Source organism: Watersipora subatra, chromosome 9 (assembly GCF_963576615.1).
Source record: "Watersipora subatra chromosome 9, tzWatSuba1.1, whole genome shotgun sequence".
In the NCBI taxonomy this organism is placed as follows: Eukaryota; Metazoa; Bryozoa; class Gymnolaemata; order Cheilostomatida; family Watersiporidae; genus Watersipora; species Watersipora subatra.
In genome coordinates this window covers 63,499,576-63,517,048 of record NC_088716.1, presented here as the reverse complement: position 1 = coordinate 63,517,048, position 17,473 = coordinate 63,499,576, and the positions used below count along the sequence as shown (strand labels likewise).

The 17,473-nt window shown below is 37.7% G+C and overlaps 2 protein-coding genes across 3 annotated transcripts in view; both read left to right on the top strand.

The window, feature by feature from the left end:
* The window catches only part of LOC137403833 (innexin unc-9-like), a 120,659-nt gene that overhangs the window by 59,974 nt on the left and 43,212 nt on the right, over positions 1-17,473 (top strand). The gene's annotated exons all lie outside the window — the stretch shown is intronic.
* On the top strand, positions 1,312-17,469 carry LOC137403822 (ankyrin repeat domain-containing protein 53-like). Of its 2 annotated transcripts, none has more exons than XM_068089885.1 (13): positions 1,312-1,446; positions 5,958-6,099; positions 7,170-7,355; positions 7,803-7,955; positions 8,223-8,283; positions 9,687-9,830; positions 10,026-10,210; positions 11,122-11,233; positions 11,694-11,910; positions 12,169-12,385; positions 14,424-14,503; positions 15,538-15,688; positions 17,334-17,469. In XM_068089885.1, the coding sequence occupies exons 1-12, from the start codon at positions 1,409-1,411 to the stop codon at positions 15,641-15,643; spliced, it is 1,641 nt and encodes a 546-aa protein (XP_067945986.1). In that variant the 5' UTR covers positions 1,312-1,408; the 3' UTR covers positions 15,644-15,688; positions 17,334-17,469. The 2 variants fall into 2 exon arrangements, with proteins under 2 accessions (XP_067945986.1, XP_067945987.1); XM_068089886.1 differs by lacking the exon at positions 1,312-1,446 and adding an exon at positions 3,924-3,953.

Below are 17,473 nucleotides of genomic sequence, written 5' to 3'. Positions count from 1 at the left end.
AGATCTTAGATCAGGGCTTGCCGATTAGGGGTATAAGCTGTTCGTCAACACACAAGCGTATTTTTCATCGCAACAACTTGCCTATATAAAAAATTATGTGAATTTGGATTTTCATTTCTTCTATATATAAAAAATATTACAACGACGTCAATCCTGAAAATGATCTGTGTATTTCACTGACCCACAAGAAACCACATTTCAATCAGATGATAGCAGAGAGGAGGCAAAAAAACAGTCAAAGATCATAAAGTGAGTTATTTTTATGTTTTAGACATGTGAAAGCGTTAAGCTCTTCTAAGAACAGCCTTGCAGTAACATATTGTCTTCATATATTCTGAATATGTCTACTTTTTATTATGTTTTGAGCTTTTTTGTTTCATTCTAAACAAGAGGGTGTGAGATTGCCCTAGTCAGTCTTAGGGGATGTGATGATGTAAACACATAGGGAAGAGCTGTCTTAGATAGACATTCAATCAGGAGTCGCAGCCAGCATTTTTAAGAATACGATTATTTTGGGGTTGGAGAGCTCGGCAGCATAAATTGGTTACATTGTCCAACTGGTCCAACAGTGGCTACTAAATTGAATGCAGTCTGTGAACTTTAGACTGATGCTATGCGAAGTAATAGCTGCATTGTACTCCATAGAATGTAGCAGGAGATTTGCTAGTGAGGAATATAAAATGTGGCATGTTTTATGACACTTGGGACTAATCAGAAAATAGCCTGAGAGTCTCAAAACTTCAGCCAACAATAAGTATGAGGAATTTCGTCAAGCTATTGATGTTCAGTATGGAAGGCTTGATTAGGTCAAACTTGACATGCCCGTGGTTAATGTTTTTCGCGTGAAGTGAGCTGTCGTGAAGTGCTTGTAAATCGAACAATGCCCGTGCAGCAACCCCCACCACCCACCCCCCTAAAATGGTGTATATTGTAGACTCCAACAGTTGCTATGGCTGATTAATACAAACTTTAATGATTGGCTGTAAATTGGCTGCTTGCCATCGCGAGCTAACTAGTTCTACTGAATGCAGCTCCTGGTTTTAGTGCATCGAAAGAAATTATAAAATCAATAATATGCATTAGGAGGAGCCTAATGATTTATCAAGTAATCTTCATAGTTAACTGTGGTTGGCTGATTATAGCCAATCAAATGCCTGAGCTAGTTTTCATGACAAAGTGCCATCTGTTCAAGAGATCAAATATGATTGCAGTTGGCAAAATGCAACTTTGTTTGTCAATAAGATGCTTCTGATATTGGAAAAATAGGTTCTAGAAGAACAAAGGCTATTGTAGCAAGCGGAAGGGTTCAACAAGACAGGTTCACAAGCTGCAGTTAGCCGTGTGCATAAACGCGTAGTTCAATTTTTCTAGCAGACACGGCAAAAGAATCTCATGATACATCACGATAATGATACCAGGAAAGCAACATAGTCACAGCAAAAGCAGGTGAGCATATCAGTTAGAGATATTAAGCTATAGCATTGGATCCAGGATTTACGGTGTGCAATTTGTAACTATGTAAGCATGATTGCATTACATGTACTTCAGCCAAAGGCTCGAAAAGTAGTCGAAACTTCAACTTGGAGCCCGACATTCAGTTTGTAGATATACTAGTTAAGGCTAAGCTGCGCAATGAACCTAGTAATTGGGTCACCTTCATGGTAGGAGTTTTCTCCTAATGAAACACGAAAACGGAGCAGTGCAATACTACCACGATCTTTTCAGATTTGTGGGTAGATTTGGGTCTGTTGAAGAGGTTGGTTAAAACTGAGTTAGAAAATGGATCAAGGCTGCCAGGTTATATCCACTCCCTTTATCGTGTTGCTGCTTTAGCTTTAGCTATTGATCAGATACAATTGCCTGCAACGTTCAGGTGAAAGCAAGATGCAGGTGACAGCAAGATGCAGGTGACAGCAAGCCTTGTAAACACTTTATTTTACTAAACTATTTCAAAAGGAGTTAAAATCGTAGTTATTTTATTATTATCAGGGTTCGTAAATCCTCCATGTTTTCCTGGTTGTATACTGAATAAGCAGTATTCAGTTCTTCAGTGCTTGCTGACCATATTTCTATAATGATCTAGTTTATTTGAATCGAACCAATACAGCTGATACACACCATGAGTACTGAGGCCTATAGATACATTTACTGTAACACTACAGCTGATACACACCATGAGTACTGAGGCCTATAGAAACATTCACTGTAACACTACAACTGATACACACCATGAGTACTGAGGCCTATAGATACATTTACTGTAACACTACAGCTGATACACACCATGAGTACTGAGGCCTATAGATACATTTACTGTAACAGTACAGCTGATACACACCATGAGTACTGAGGCCTATAGATACATTTACTGTAACACTACAGCTGATACACACCATGAGTACTGAGGCTGATAAGATACATTTACTGTAACACTACAACTGATACACACCATGAGTGCTGAGGCTGATAAGATACATTCACTGTAACACTACAACTGATACACACCATGAGTACACGAGGCTGAAGAGATACATTCACTGTAACACTACAACTGATACACACCATGAGTACACGAGGCTGAAGAGATACATTCACTGTAACACTACAACTGATACACACAATGAGTACTGAGGCTGATAAGATACATTCACCATAACACTACAACTAATACACACCATGAGTACTGAGGCTGATAAGATACATTCACCATAACACTACAACTGATGCACACCATGAGTGCTGAGGCTGATAAGATACATTCACTGTAACACTACAACTGATACACACCATGAGTACTGAGGCTGATAAGAAACATTCACTGTAACACTACAACTGATACACACAATGAGTACTGAGGCTGATAAGATACATTCACTGTAACACTACAACTGATACCATGAGTACACGAGGCTGATTAGATACATTCACTGTAACACTACAACTGATACACACCATGAGTACTGAGGCTGATAAGATACATTCACTGTAACACTACAACTGATACCATGAGTACACGAGGCTGATTAGATACATTCACTGTAACACTACAACTGATACACACCATGAGTACATGAGGCTAATGAGATACATTCACTGTAACACTACAACTGATACACACCATGAGTACTGAGGCTGATAAGATACATTCACTGTAACACTAAATCTGTAAACAAGCAACAACACCCTTATAGACATATACTGTGTTATAAGAGTGGGTAATAACTTACAGGCATTCACATGGTACTTACTGTGGGCAGTAAATCAGTTGTCTCAGCATGTAAAGGAAGGTTGGTTTTCTCTATCGCTACTATTATATCACACTTTACCCACGAGCTCTACTTTAACAAGATTAAGAGCTGAACTGCCGAACACTCTCAGGATGTATACTCTACTTCTTTTGTAAATTTATATATTTTAAAGTTATCTTAATTTTTTTAAAACAAACTCGGTTTGGTTAGCAATTGTATATTAAAATGTAGATGTTAATTAAACTGCAAGAGTTGTCCTAACATGGCAGGTACCCAAATGCTACAGCATCATAGACTCGCCATCAACAATTCAGCTGTGTTGAGTACACCATCTTGTGATTATCTAAGGATAGATAAAGGTGAGAAATTTGGAACACGAGTAAAGCTCTGTTTTGAACAGGACACCTTGAGATGGATGAGATACAAATTAGTAACAGGCTGATGTTCATCTCTTTGGCTCCATCGTTTTGGTTGATCAAGTGAAGGGCACAGGATGGCCTTACTAAATGATGTACATAGAGCTATGCAGAACTTCCTCTCATTTCTAGTGATATAAGATCTATAGATGGAGAAACAGCTGGCGCCCAGTAGTGGTTCACCAATCTTATGTATATCTAAGCAGGGAGCATTTAGCGGCTGACTAAAGAAGCATATTTCTAGCATGTTTGGGTTACTGTGTGGTATGAAAAGAGGACTTGATACACAGTAAGTATAATAGGTACAATACGTGTGTACCCTAGCATAATTGCCATTAGATGACACCAGTTCGTGCTTTAGGTTTTCACAATTCCAAATGGTTAAAAAGGTAAAGAGCTACTACGGGGAGTATCTGCTACTGGGAGTATCTGCTATGGGAGTATCTGCTATGGGGAGTATTTGCTACGGGGAGTATCTGCTACGGGGAGTATCTGCTATGGGGTGTATTTGCTACGGGGAGTATCTGCTATGGGGAGTATCTGCTACGAGGAGTATCTGCTATGGGGAGTATCTGCTACGGGGAGTATCTGCTACGAGGAGTACCTGCTATGGGGAGTATCTGCTACAGGGAGTATCTGCTACGGGAAGTATCTGCTACGGTGAGTATCTGCTACGGGGAGTATCTGCTATGGAGAGGAACTGGCATGTGAGAAGAGTGAACAGCAGAACAGTGCAGAAGCATAAAAAAATGTTTTTATCCAAGTGCTAGATATATCTGCTTGTTGTTTTGTTTAGAATTGGCAAATAGAAGTTATAGTGACTGTATTCTTTGTGCTCCAATGAAGTCCGCAGCAACTTTTGTGCTAATTTGTGGCATAATTGTGGCGGTCTACCACAAGTTTATAGAACTTACAAGCATTTCTACAGCTGAATGTTTTGTTGCTCTGAAATCTGTGAAGTTTTTTTATTTTTAAGTGTGAGTGAAAGATCTACAACGCGTACTTACTCACACAGTAGGTGTGAATATACTGTCTAATGAAATACCAAGAACTGTTGAATATGACTGGATAAATAGACTATTATATGGAAAACAAGTGTAACTATCTATAATGCTGATTTCCGCGAACATCTGACAAAGTGTTTATGAGAATAGCAGACGTTATCACCCAATTATCAGACAGACTAATAAACAACTATGGCTGATATGTTCTCTACGGCTCAGACAAGCTAAACAACCTTCAAAGATATCCTTCTTTCCTTCAATTCTTGGTATATGATGTATACTGTCAGCAGGTATATGATGTATACTGTCAGCAGGTATATGATGTATACTGCCAGCAGGTGTACTGGTTTAGATAAATTTCATCTTGGCCACACTGAGTGATTAATTTCAGCTACAGAAGATGCAGTTCCTTGAGATGCTCAAGGCGCACTTCCCTCACACAAATATATATTACTAAACAAAGTATGTGATATTGCACATCATAACCAGAAATATATACAATTATAGTGAGTGCGTTTGTTAGATTTTTTGATTTTGACTATCATCGATTTGTGTGTCCGCTAACATCTTCCTAACTCTATTGCTTATTTGGCACCTACACCTTTACGTCTCCGTACAATTCCTTGTATATTTTTGTTTCCTTCAGTTTCTCTTTATTAAGAGTATCAAAATATCTCACAGTCTGCATTGTTAGCTAGGGTAGCGGTAGGGTGTATAGAGTACTACACTGTTAGCTGTAGGGTGTATAGAGAACTACACTGTTAGCTGTAAGGTGTGTAGAGTACTACACTGTTAGCTGTAGGGTGTATAGAGTACTACACTGTTAGCTGTAGGGTGTATAAAGTACTACACTGTTAGCTGTAGGGTGTATAGAGTACTACATTGTTGGCTGTAGGGTGTGTAGAGAAATATCTGCCAGAAGCAAGGCTTTTTAGCTGTACAGCTAGTTGATTTCATTTTAATTCTTTACTCTATATATTAGTAGCATGTGTATATTGAAGCGTTATTTGAACTACATACCCCAAAGTATGTCTATCAGAAACGTTGCAGAAATTTATAGTAGCATAATATATATATTTGCAAATATTTAAAAGTCAGGTTTCATTAGCTAAATATGATAAGTGTACTTGCTAGCTGTTTCTATAAGCTGAACATGCTTCAAAATTATTCCCAAAGAATTGACTCCAATCTTTTTGAATGTTTAGTTGAATTTTAAAAGATCAATTTTTAAAGTCGACCTAATGAAAAATAAAACCAATTTGAGTACAAGACTTTGTTGTTTATTTTAGCTGTACAGAGAGAAGGACCATGAGAAATGGTGTAACCGTCACAAGCCATGAGGAACTCACTCTGCATATGAAATCAGAGAGTCACATGACCTGTGTTCATGCAGCGGCTCAGCTTGGCTGCCTTGGATGTCTCAAATGGATGGTAAATACTTTAGAATGTAGCCTCTGAGCACCTGTTTAATTCTATATACGTTGAACAGCAATTACAGCAAGAGTGGCATCTCAAGCCACTCAGCTAACTGGGTAATTGACAAAACCGTCTTGCTGTTGAGATGTTTCCTTAGATTTGATATATTCTACATTCTTATATAGGGCTAGTCAGCAGCAATTACCTCATATCCTTATTGCTGTTCGCTCAACTAATAAGAAAGGGCAGTATGAGTCATTGCACTAAACAGGCAGCCATGAGACAGCCGTCAGCGTGTGATCTGGCCAGTAGCAGTCATCCAGACAATCTCTAGTTAGCTCTATCAGGTATCAGATGGCTGAAAGGGCTGCTAGGGTCAGTCACACTGACAGATGATACCAATCATAGCATATCCGCATGTTAACATCACGCTTGCCTGCCAGACCCTCTAACATTATCTGCAACAATAAATGATCTCACAGCTGTTTGCAGCATTATTTTTGGAAATGCGAAATATGATCTTAAATAGCTCTTAAATTGATTAAACCATGCATCTCCAGACCGGCATCTCCAGACCGGCATCTCAGGACCTGCGTCTCCAGACCGGCATGAAATGCACAATGACTATATTTTGTTTTTGAAAAATAGTGTGATAAAGATGAACTTCTGTTGACTGTAGATTTTAGCAGGTATTTTTTTCATTTTTCCAACTATAAAAAAGTACCGTAACCGCAATCAAATGCGAGTTGAATGTAAGGCAGGTGGGCACGACTCCTCATCTGTGCTGGTTTTTGTGGCATTTAAGTTTGTTAATTTATTCAACTGTCATTTTTGAGCGGAACATGAATTTGCTCAGCTCACTCACTGCTACCTTTTCTTAGGAAGGAATTGTGGTTTTCTAGGCACTACAATAAGCGCTACTGTTGGCACTACAGTAGTGCCTACTGTAGGCGCTACAGTAAGCACTACTGTTGGCACTACTGTAGGCACTACAGTAGTCGTGGCATACAGTACTGTAGGTACTACAGTAGGCACTACTGTAGGCACTACTGTAGGCACTACTGTAGGCACTACTGTATTTGTAGATTGAGCATATTGGTCTACCGTCAAATGAAGCTGATCAGAAGTATGGTGCAACACCTTTACACTACGCCGCTAACTCTGGCCATCCTAAGATAATAAGATATTTGTTGCACCGCATAACCAAGGTGCACACAGATTATGATGGTGCAACGCCTCTGCATGATGCTGCGATGCATGGACATCTTGCAGTAAGTATGACTTCCTGTTATCAAAAACTGTTGAACATTTGTTATTAATATTATAACAGGAGTCCGAGGTTAGCCTACTGTTTCTTATACATGTAGCTTCTTATGGGAAATCTCCGAAAATATTGGACCAGATTTGGTTCAATCTTTGTTAGCAGTTGTCTTCTCACGATTGGATCAGCGTTCGCATATACCGTGCAGTGTTAGTTTTATCTCCGCTGTTTGTCAGTACTTTATGACAGATTTGTGTACGAGCAGCCTCTCAGCTATCTTTATTATTCGGCTAAAAAAGAGAAGCTCATGCTTTGAGGTTTTTATACATTCAAGCTAAACGTTAAAGCATCACTTAATGCCATAATCTGTAGAAACTAAATAACCATTTTGCTTAGCAGTGCCTGTGAGTAATTGCCCGCTTTGTTGACACTAACATTTTGCAAACAACTGCTGTAGTGCGTACAAGAGTTGTTGAAGAGTTCATTGGTGAATCCTGAGCAAGTGGACAACTATGGTCTGACAGCTAGAGAGTGGGCTGAACAAGCCCAAGAGAGGAAGTGTGCTAAAATTATCCGTGAGAGCATCATGAAAAAAGTTGCATCACTTCCGGTGAGTCATATAACCAGAATTTATGTCTCTCAGACTTCTCTTCATATACTTTCTATTGTATTTTTTCCAAAATCTTTTAGCTCATCTCTGTAACTGTCTTTTATGTTTCGCTTTATGTTTCGGTCTATGTTTTTTCTTACTCTGTGTTTGTCTTCATGTTTTCCTTGTTGCTTTCTCCGTATCGGCATTTTTTCATCTTACCACTTTTCCATTTGTCAATTTCTGTGTCTTCTTCCTTTTTATCATGTCATATTTATACTTCTACAGAAAGGAAAAAAAGCAACTCTCAAAAGAGAGAAGCAAGCTCTTCCACCAAGCTTAACTGGGCGTGAGTACAACAAACTATTAAATGTTAGTTCTGGTAACTCCTGACAGAATACTACTGACAGAATACTACTGACAAAATACTACTGACAGGCTACTACTGACAGGCGACTACTGACAGGCTACTGCTGACAGGCTACTATTGACAGGCTACTACTGACAGGCTACTACTGGCAGACTACTACTGACAGGCTACTACTGACAGGCTACTACTGACAGGTTACTACTGACAGGCTACTATTGACAGGGTACTACTGACAGGCTACTATTGACAGACAGGCTACTATTGACAGGCTACTATTGACAGGCTACTACTGACAGGCTACTATTGACAGGCTACTACTGACAGGCCACCATTGACAGGCTACTACTGGCAGGCTACTACTGACAGGTTACTACTGACAGGCTACTACTGACAGGCTACTATTGACAGGCTACTACTGACAGGCTACTATAATTGACAGGCTACTACTGACAGGCTAATATTGACAGCCTACGACTGACAAGCTACGACTGACAAGCTACGACTGACAGGCTACTACTGATGACAGGCTACTACTGACAGGCCACTATTGACAGGCTACTACTGACAGGCTACTACTGACAGGCTACTATTGACAGGTTACTACTGACAGGTTACTACTGACAGGCTACTACTGACAGGCTACTGTTGACAAGCTACTACTGACAGGCTACTACTGACAGGCTACTATTGACAGGTTACTACTGACAGGTTACTACTGACAGGCTACTACTGACAAGCTACTATTGACAGGCTACTATTGACAGGCTACTAATGACAGCCTACTATTGACAGGCTACTATTGACAGGTTACTACTGACAGGTTGCTACTGACAAGTAAACACTGATGTGTTACTACTGAGTTTATTGCAATGGTGGTTTTGCTTGCAAGTATTGTGATCTTTTCCTTATTGCATAACCACATGACCTGTCAACCTTCCAGTAGCTGTTTTCTGCAAAAAAATTACAGCAGATTTCTTACTGATGTTGTAAAATATAATGCTTAAAAATGGCAACATAAAAGTAATGACTTTCTAGCCTGATTAACAACCCATTTGCTTCACTAGTACCAAAGTGTCACACCTCTGTTATATGGTAAGATACTAAAGTATCACACCCCTGTTATATGGTAAGAGACCAAAGTGTCACACCTCTGTTATATGGTAAGAGACCAGTGTCACACCTCTGTTATATGGTGAGAGGCCAAAGTGTCACACCTCTGTTATATTGTAAAAGGCTGATGAGTAAGCACAATCGATAAGAGGTTATCTACATGTTCGTGATCAAAAGTCATGAAGCAAGTGATTTTGCAGTATCTAACACAGACTGAACCTGGAGATGTTACGGTAATTTCGCGATAAGATTGACTCTTATTATATCTACAGAATACTCAGACAGCGCTGACAGTCACTCCAACTCGCCAACCTCTGAGACCTACGCCCAACTTGAGTTGCCAGCGGACTGTTTCTGTGGATCATCTTCCCAACTGCCCCCAAAACTTCCAGATACCCCCAGACCATTTGTACTTGGTGTGTATTACAGAAAAATTAAAATGAAATTTGTGTTATTGCTGGTAGCTTAACTGTAAAACTGTTTTTATTAACAACATATCAACTCAGTTCAACTATCACATTAAGTACGTGGTATATATAAGCTCAGTTTAATCTGTACATAAACATATAGTGTATATAAACCTTCTGTACTGCTGTACACTTTGCATGCAGACGGCGTTGCTCACAAGCACAGAACAATATCAGGAAGGATTAGTAAAGACAGGCTGAAAACTCCTGACTCTGAAGACCTGACAAGGCTTCCTCCCCCACCCGCGAGTATGCTGCAATCACTTTTTGTGGCTAACACAGATCAGTGCATTCCCGTTCCTCCTCCACCACCTCAGGTACCCCGTTATGTGAGTATTCTTGGCGAACTCGGCTTTCAGCCTTACCCGGCGTTTCCTCTGCTCAGCATCATTTTATTCACTTACTAACAACATGACAATATTAAAAGATAATATTAAAGACAAAATTAAAATATTTTTTCTAATAGTTCTCGGGTATTCATAAACTATAAACAACTTCTTGTATTTTGCATGTCATTATTATCAATTTCCTTCTATCGTATTTATGAATTAAAGATTCTCAGGTTTTAACTTTTTCTTTCCAATGATTATCGCAAGTCTTCCCTTATCAGCTATCATTAATAATCAGGTCTGCCCTTCTTCTCACTTCTTATGTTAACTTCAAGTATCAACAGTCTAAACTCAATCGTTAACTATCTCTGATATTGAAAAAATTGGGTTTCAAAAAATCTACTGACATTTTTGCTTAGAACTTCGAACAAACATTCACATCTCAAAATGCCGCAAGTCAACTCGCAAAAACCTGATGACATGGTTTGGTAGCTAACTGACACTCTCTGACTATCTTTTGTGTTTTACCTATTGTGAGCAGTCGTGCGTGTTAAGGTTTATGGAATATTCATTGTATTTTGTGTTCTACTTACTGTACTATTTCTATTTGAATAAAACATACAAGTTGTTTATTATACTGTTTGCTATTTGTCACATAAATTATAAGTTTTAACAATTTTTTAACGCTCTTTCAGAAAAAATTATGGTCAAAAATTATTCCAGGTCAATGTCTGTAGGATACAAATCAATACTCATCGAACAGCCTGTTTCTTGATTAGCTACTCCTGTATTATTCCTAGCGCAATTCCATTTAGTGACTGCTTGGGTCTGTTCGGACATACAACTAGTGGCTGTTGCACTGGGAGACCATTCCAATTGACAGCAACAGCAATATCAACTCTGTTCTGTAGATGAACAGTGGAATAAGGCAGGCTAATGAGACGGTGTTAGGCATCAGCAAGCCCATGTCTGCTGTGCTGCCATACAAACACTCAGCGTCATCACCCACAACTGTCAGCATAGGTGAGCTACACATTACAGTAGGCACCCACAACTGTCAGCATAGGTGAGCTACACATTACAGTAGGCACCCACAACTGTCAGCATAGGTGAGCTACACATTACAGTAGGCACCCACAACTGTCAGCATAGGTGAGCTACACATTACAGTAGGCAACCACAACTGTCAGCATAGGTGAGCTACACATTACAGTAGGCACCCACAACTGTCAGCATAGGTGAGCTACACATTACAGTAGGTCACTTTGAATAGCACCGACTAACTGGGCCGTCCAAATACATATATTAACTTATTTTAAACAAAACCTTTTATGAACTACATAAGGCAGATGTGCGCTGCTTTCAGTTGCTGTTGTTGCGGTAGAACATGTAGCCAGCAGTCAGTTATGATTTTTATTTATCAAATAACTAAATATTCAGAAACATCTCACAATTCACTTTACCGAATTCTCTTCATTTTTAGTGACATCCAGAACGTCCAGCCAGGTACCCTGCATAACCACGCCCCCTGCACCCCAACACAGTTTTTCCACATTCAGCGTTAACCCGCCTAGACATAGCCCAAAATCACCACCAGAGTTTAACAATACCGAGGCTATACAGCAAATAGAAGAAGCTACCTATAAAAATAGTTTGCAGGCAATACCAGCTTTTCAGCACAGCGCAATAGCCAACCCGAGGTAGGCAGGAAACTACATATACAGTACATCAATGATATATTATTATCCTTTATACTCTCATGCAGATTTATGTGAAAGTTGTTCAATGACAAGTGGGACCAGTGGTTGATAACAGTGGGAGAACAACTTCTAAGTAGACAGGGATTTAACGATATTCCAACTCGCACATTTTTCTATGCATGTTTCCTTATCTAGTATATAGCTTACTGCATTATCATTTGTTCCTCACTGTCAAAATGTGTGTATTCTCTTCTTCAGCTATAATTTGGTGAACAGCGAAGACAGACATCTTCATCAAAACTTTCCAAACACTGGTTATAAAAATGTAACAGCGGATGATAGCTGCACTGAGGTGTCTTGTGTCCACCATACAGAAAACCATATTGGAGGTGCACGGAGCGCTGACGGCCAAACTATGCCGGACTGGAAAAAACAGCTCCAGCTACAGATAGCAAAAAAACAAGAAAAACAGCAGGTAAAATAAATAAATAATTACTTTTTTGAACATGAAAAGTTTAAATAGATTTTAATTTGTAAACTGCACACAAAGCCTAGACAAATATTAATATGCTGTGCTGCGATATAAACGATCTCTGTAGTGTGATCAGTGCACCTTATAGCTAGACCTGTTATTGGCTGAGACAACACGGTCAAATCCTGTTATAGCTAGAAACATGATGATCTAGTCATATTATAGCTACAGACATGATGATCTAGTCATATTATAACTAGAGATATGATGATCTAGTCATATTATAGCTAGAGGTATGATGATCTAGTCATATTATGGCTAGAGGTATGATGATCTAGTCATATTATAGCTAGAGATATGATGATCTGGTCATATTATGGCTAGAGATATGATGATCTAGTCATATTATGGCTAGAGATATGATGATCTAGTCATATTATAGCTAGAGGTATGATGATCTAGTCATATTATGGCTAGAGGTATGATGATCTAGTCATATTATAGCTAGAGATATGATGATCTGGTCATATTATGGCTAGAGATATGATGATCTAGTCATATTATGGCTAGAGATATGATGATCTAGTCATATTATAGTTAGAGATATGATGATCTAGTCATATTATAGTTAGAGATATGATGATCTAGTCATATTATAGCTAGAGATATGATGATCTAGTTATATTATAGTTAGAGATATGATGATCTAGTCATATTATGGCTAAAGATATGATGATCTAGTCATATTATAGCTAGAGATATGATGATCTAGTCATATTATGGCTAGAGGTATGATGATCTAGTCATATTATAGCTAAAGATATGATGATCTAGTCATATTATAGCTAGAGGTATGATGATCTAGTCATATTATAGCTAGAGGTATGATGATCTAGTCATATTATGGCTAGAGGTATGATGATCTAGTCATATTATAGCTAGAGATATGATGATCTGGTCATATTATGGCTAGAGATATGATGATCTAGTCATATTATGGCTAGAGATATGATGATCTAGTCATATTATAGTTAGAGATATGATGATCTAGTCATATTATAGTTAGAGATATGATGATCTAGTCATATTATGGCTAGAGGTATGATGATCTAGTCATATTATAGCTAAAGATATGATGATCTAGTCATATTATAGCTAGAGATATGATGATCTAGTCATATTATAGCTAGAGGTATGATGATCTAGTCATATTATGGCTAGAGGTATGATGATCTAGTCATATTATAGCTAAAGATATGATGATCTGGTCATATTATGGCTAGAGATATGATGATCTAGTCATATTATGGCTAGAGATATGATGATCTAGTCATATTATAGTTAGAGATATGATGATCTAGTCATATTATAGTTAGAGATATGATGATCTAGTCATATTATAGCTAGAGATTTGATGATCTAGCCATATTATAGCTAAAGATATGATGATCTAGTCATATTATAGCTAGAGATATGATGATCTAGTCATATTATAGCTAAAGACATGATGATCTAGTCATATTATAGCTAGAGATATGATTATCTAGTCATATTATAGCTAGAGATATGATGATCTAGTCATATTATAGCTAGAGGTATGATGATCTAGTCATATTATAGCTAAAGATATGATGATCTAGTCATATTATAGCTAGAGATATGATGATCTAGTCATATTATAGCTAGAGGTATGATGATCTAGTCATATTATGGCTAGAGATATGATGATCTAGTCATATTATAGCTAGAGATATGATGATCTAGTCATATTATGGCTAGAGGTATGATGATCTAGTCATATTATAGGAGGAAACATGACAAACTTAATACACATTAAAAGGAGCCAAAGTGTAATCGTTGGATAAAGATAGGAGATATGTTGTTAGTTATTGTAGAATTGTTTGACTGAAATAGCTCTAAGTAATTGTTTGCATATGGAGGGCTGAAGCTGAACAGGAGTAATTCAATAAAAAATACTTCGTTTTAAGCATTCTCAAGTGGCACGCTGCTGTTATAAGCTGCTGTTATATGTTGATGACAGGGAACAGAGACGTCAACAGCCGTACCAGACTGGAAAAAACTGGTTCAGGAGAGAAAACAAGAGAGCATGAAAAAGGAAAGGTAATTTTAAGAGACATTTGTTGAAATCTTCAATGACAGAGTAGCTTACCAATCAGTTTTTCATTGTGAGCATCTTCAAGTATAAAAGTTATACAATCTATAGTCTATACCATCTGCTCCAATTATAATATGATTTGGTTAGCGTGGCGCACACACAGCGAGACCTGATGAAAATGATCTGCATGCGCTATGAAGGAGTTTATGCACCCACTTCACTCTCTGTTGTACTATATACACTCCGTGCTGTACTATATACACTCCATGCTGTACTATATACACTCCATGTTGTACTATATACACTCCATGTTGTACTATATACACTCCATGTTGTACTATATACACTCCGTGTTGTGCTATATACACTCCGTGTTGTGCTATATACACTCCGTGTTGTACTATATACACTCCGTGTTGTGCTATATACACTCCGTGTTGTACTATATACACTCCATGCTGTACTATATACACTCCATGTTGTACTATATACACTCCGTGTTGTACTATATACACTCCGTGTTGTGCTATATACACTCCGTGTTGTGCTATATACACTCCGTGTTGTACTATATACACTCCGTGTTGTGCTATATACACTCCGTGTTGTACTATATACACTCCGTGTTGTACTATATACACTCCGTGTTGTACCATATACACTCCGTGTTGTGTTATATACATAGCATGTTGTACTATATACACTCCATGTTGTGCTATATACACACCATGTTTTACTATATACACTTGATGTTGTACTATATACACTCCATGCTGTACTACATATAATCCATGTTGTACTATATACACTTCATGCTGTACTATATACACTCCATGTTGTACTATATACACTCCATGTTGTACTATATACACTCCATGCTGTACTACATATAATCCATGTTGTATTATATACACTCCATGTTGTACTCTATGATATTTGGTGCTTGTAATTTTTGTTGTTCTAACTTTAACCTAGTCAACTGACTCCTCGCTGGACTTCCTGTCACCAATGGCTGTAACCTTGCTATGCTTCTTTTAAGGGGAGACAATCTGCAGTCAGAAGAAACTCAAGGTCTTGCACCGTGGCAATCAGAACTGAAGAAAGCTGGAAGAATATTAGGAGTCGAGATTTTGGAAACAGAATGAGATATTTTGAGCTGTTTTCACAAAAGCAGGGGAGAAGACCCAAAAGTAATTATTTTTTTCAAGTTGGTTAATAAATTAGTTAATTGATAATTCTAGCACTGACATACTAGATCTACTTGTAATAGATGAGGTAACAGAGTTATAAAGTTAATTCTAGCACTGACATACTAGATCTACTTGTAATAGATGAGGTAACAGAGTTATAAAGTTAATTCTAGCACTGACATACTAGATCTACTTGTAATAGATGAGGTAACAGAGTTATAAAGTTAATTCTAGCACTGACATACTAGATCTACTAGTAATAAATGAGGTAACAGAGTTATAAAGTTAATTCTAGCACTGACATACTAGAACTACTTGTAATAGATGAGGTAACCGAGTTATAAAGTTAATTCTAGCACTGACATACTAGATCTACTTGTAATAGATGAGGTAACAGAGTTATAAAGTTAATTCTAGCACTGACATACTAGATCTACTTGTAATAGATGAGGTAACAGAGTTATAAAGTTAATTCTAGCACTGACATACTAGATCTACTAGTAATAAATGAGGTAACAGAGTTATAAAGTTAATTCTAGCACTGACATACTAGAACTACTTGTAATAGATGAGGTAACAGAGTTATAAAGTTAATTCTAGCACTGACATACTAGAACTACTAGTAATAAATGAGGTAACAGAGTTATAAAGTTAATTCTAGCACTGACATACTAGAACTACTAGTAATAAATGAGGTAACAGAGTTATAAAGTTAATTCTAGCACTGACATACTAGAACTACTTGTAATAGATGAGGTAACCGAGTTATAAAGTTAATTCTAGAACTGACATACTAGATCTACTTGTAATAGATGAGGTAACAGAGTTATAGAGTTAATTCTAGCACTGACATACTAGATCTACTAGTAATAGATGAGGTAACAGAGTTATAGAGTTAATTCTAGCACTGACATACTAGAACTACTTGTAATAGATGAGGTAACCGAGTTATAAAGTTAATTCTAGAACTGACATACTAGAACTACTTGTCATAGATGAGGTAACAGAGTTATAGAGTTAATTCTAGCACTGACATACTAGATCTACTAGTAATAGATGAGGTAACAGAGTTATAGAGTTAATTCTAGCACTGACATACTAGATCTACTTGTAATAGATGAGGTAACAGAGTTATAAAGTTAATTCTAGCACTGACATACTAGATCTACTTGTAATAGATGAGGTAACAGAGTTATAAAGTTAATTCTAGCACTGACATACTAGATCTACTAGTAATAGATGAGGTAACAGAGTTATAGAGTTAATTCTAGCACTGACATACTAGATCTACTAGTAATAAATGAGGTAACAGAGTTATAAAGTTAATTCTAGCACTGACATACTAGAACTACTTGTAATAGATGAGGTAACAGAGTTATAAAGTTAATTCTAGTACTGACATACAGATCTTCTTGTATTGGTCTTGCTTCTCGAGAATTGCGAATAAATCAGCAAAGGCAGGGTAATGCTTTACAGACATCCAACATCTCGCTGATGGTTTCTCCTTCCCCTGTTTTTGCAGTTTTAATTCCGTTTTAATCTTCTGCCATTTCATATTATTCAACAAGTTTACAGTCTAATTTGGTTGTACTATCACAGCCCCTGTCTTATAGTAAAGTATATGAGATTTGGTCTACGATTGCAGACATGTTTACCCACAGTAAATGAAGAGCTGTCAGAATTACAGCAGTGAGGAAACGATCAGCTAGTATAACCCTTATATGGCAGCTGACCCAACTATTACAAGACAACTGGCTACCATAATCCATGACATACACTGCTTGT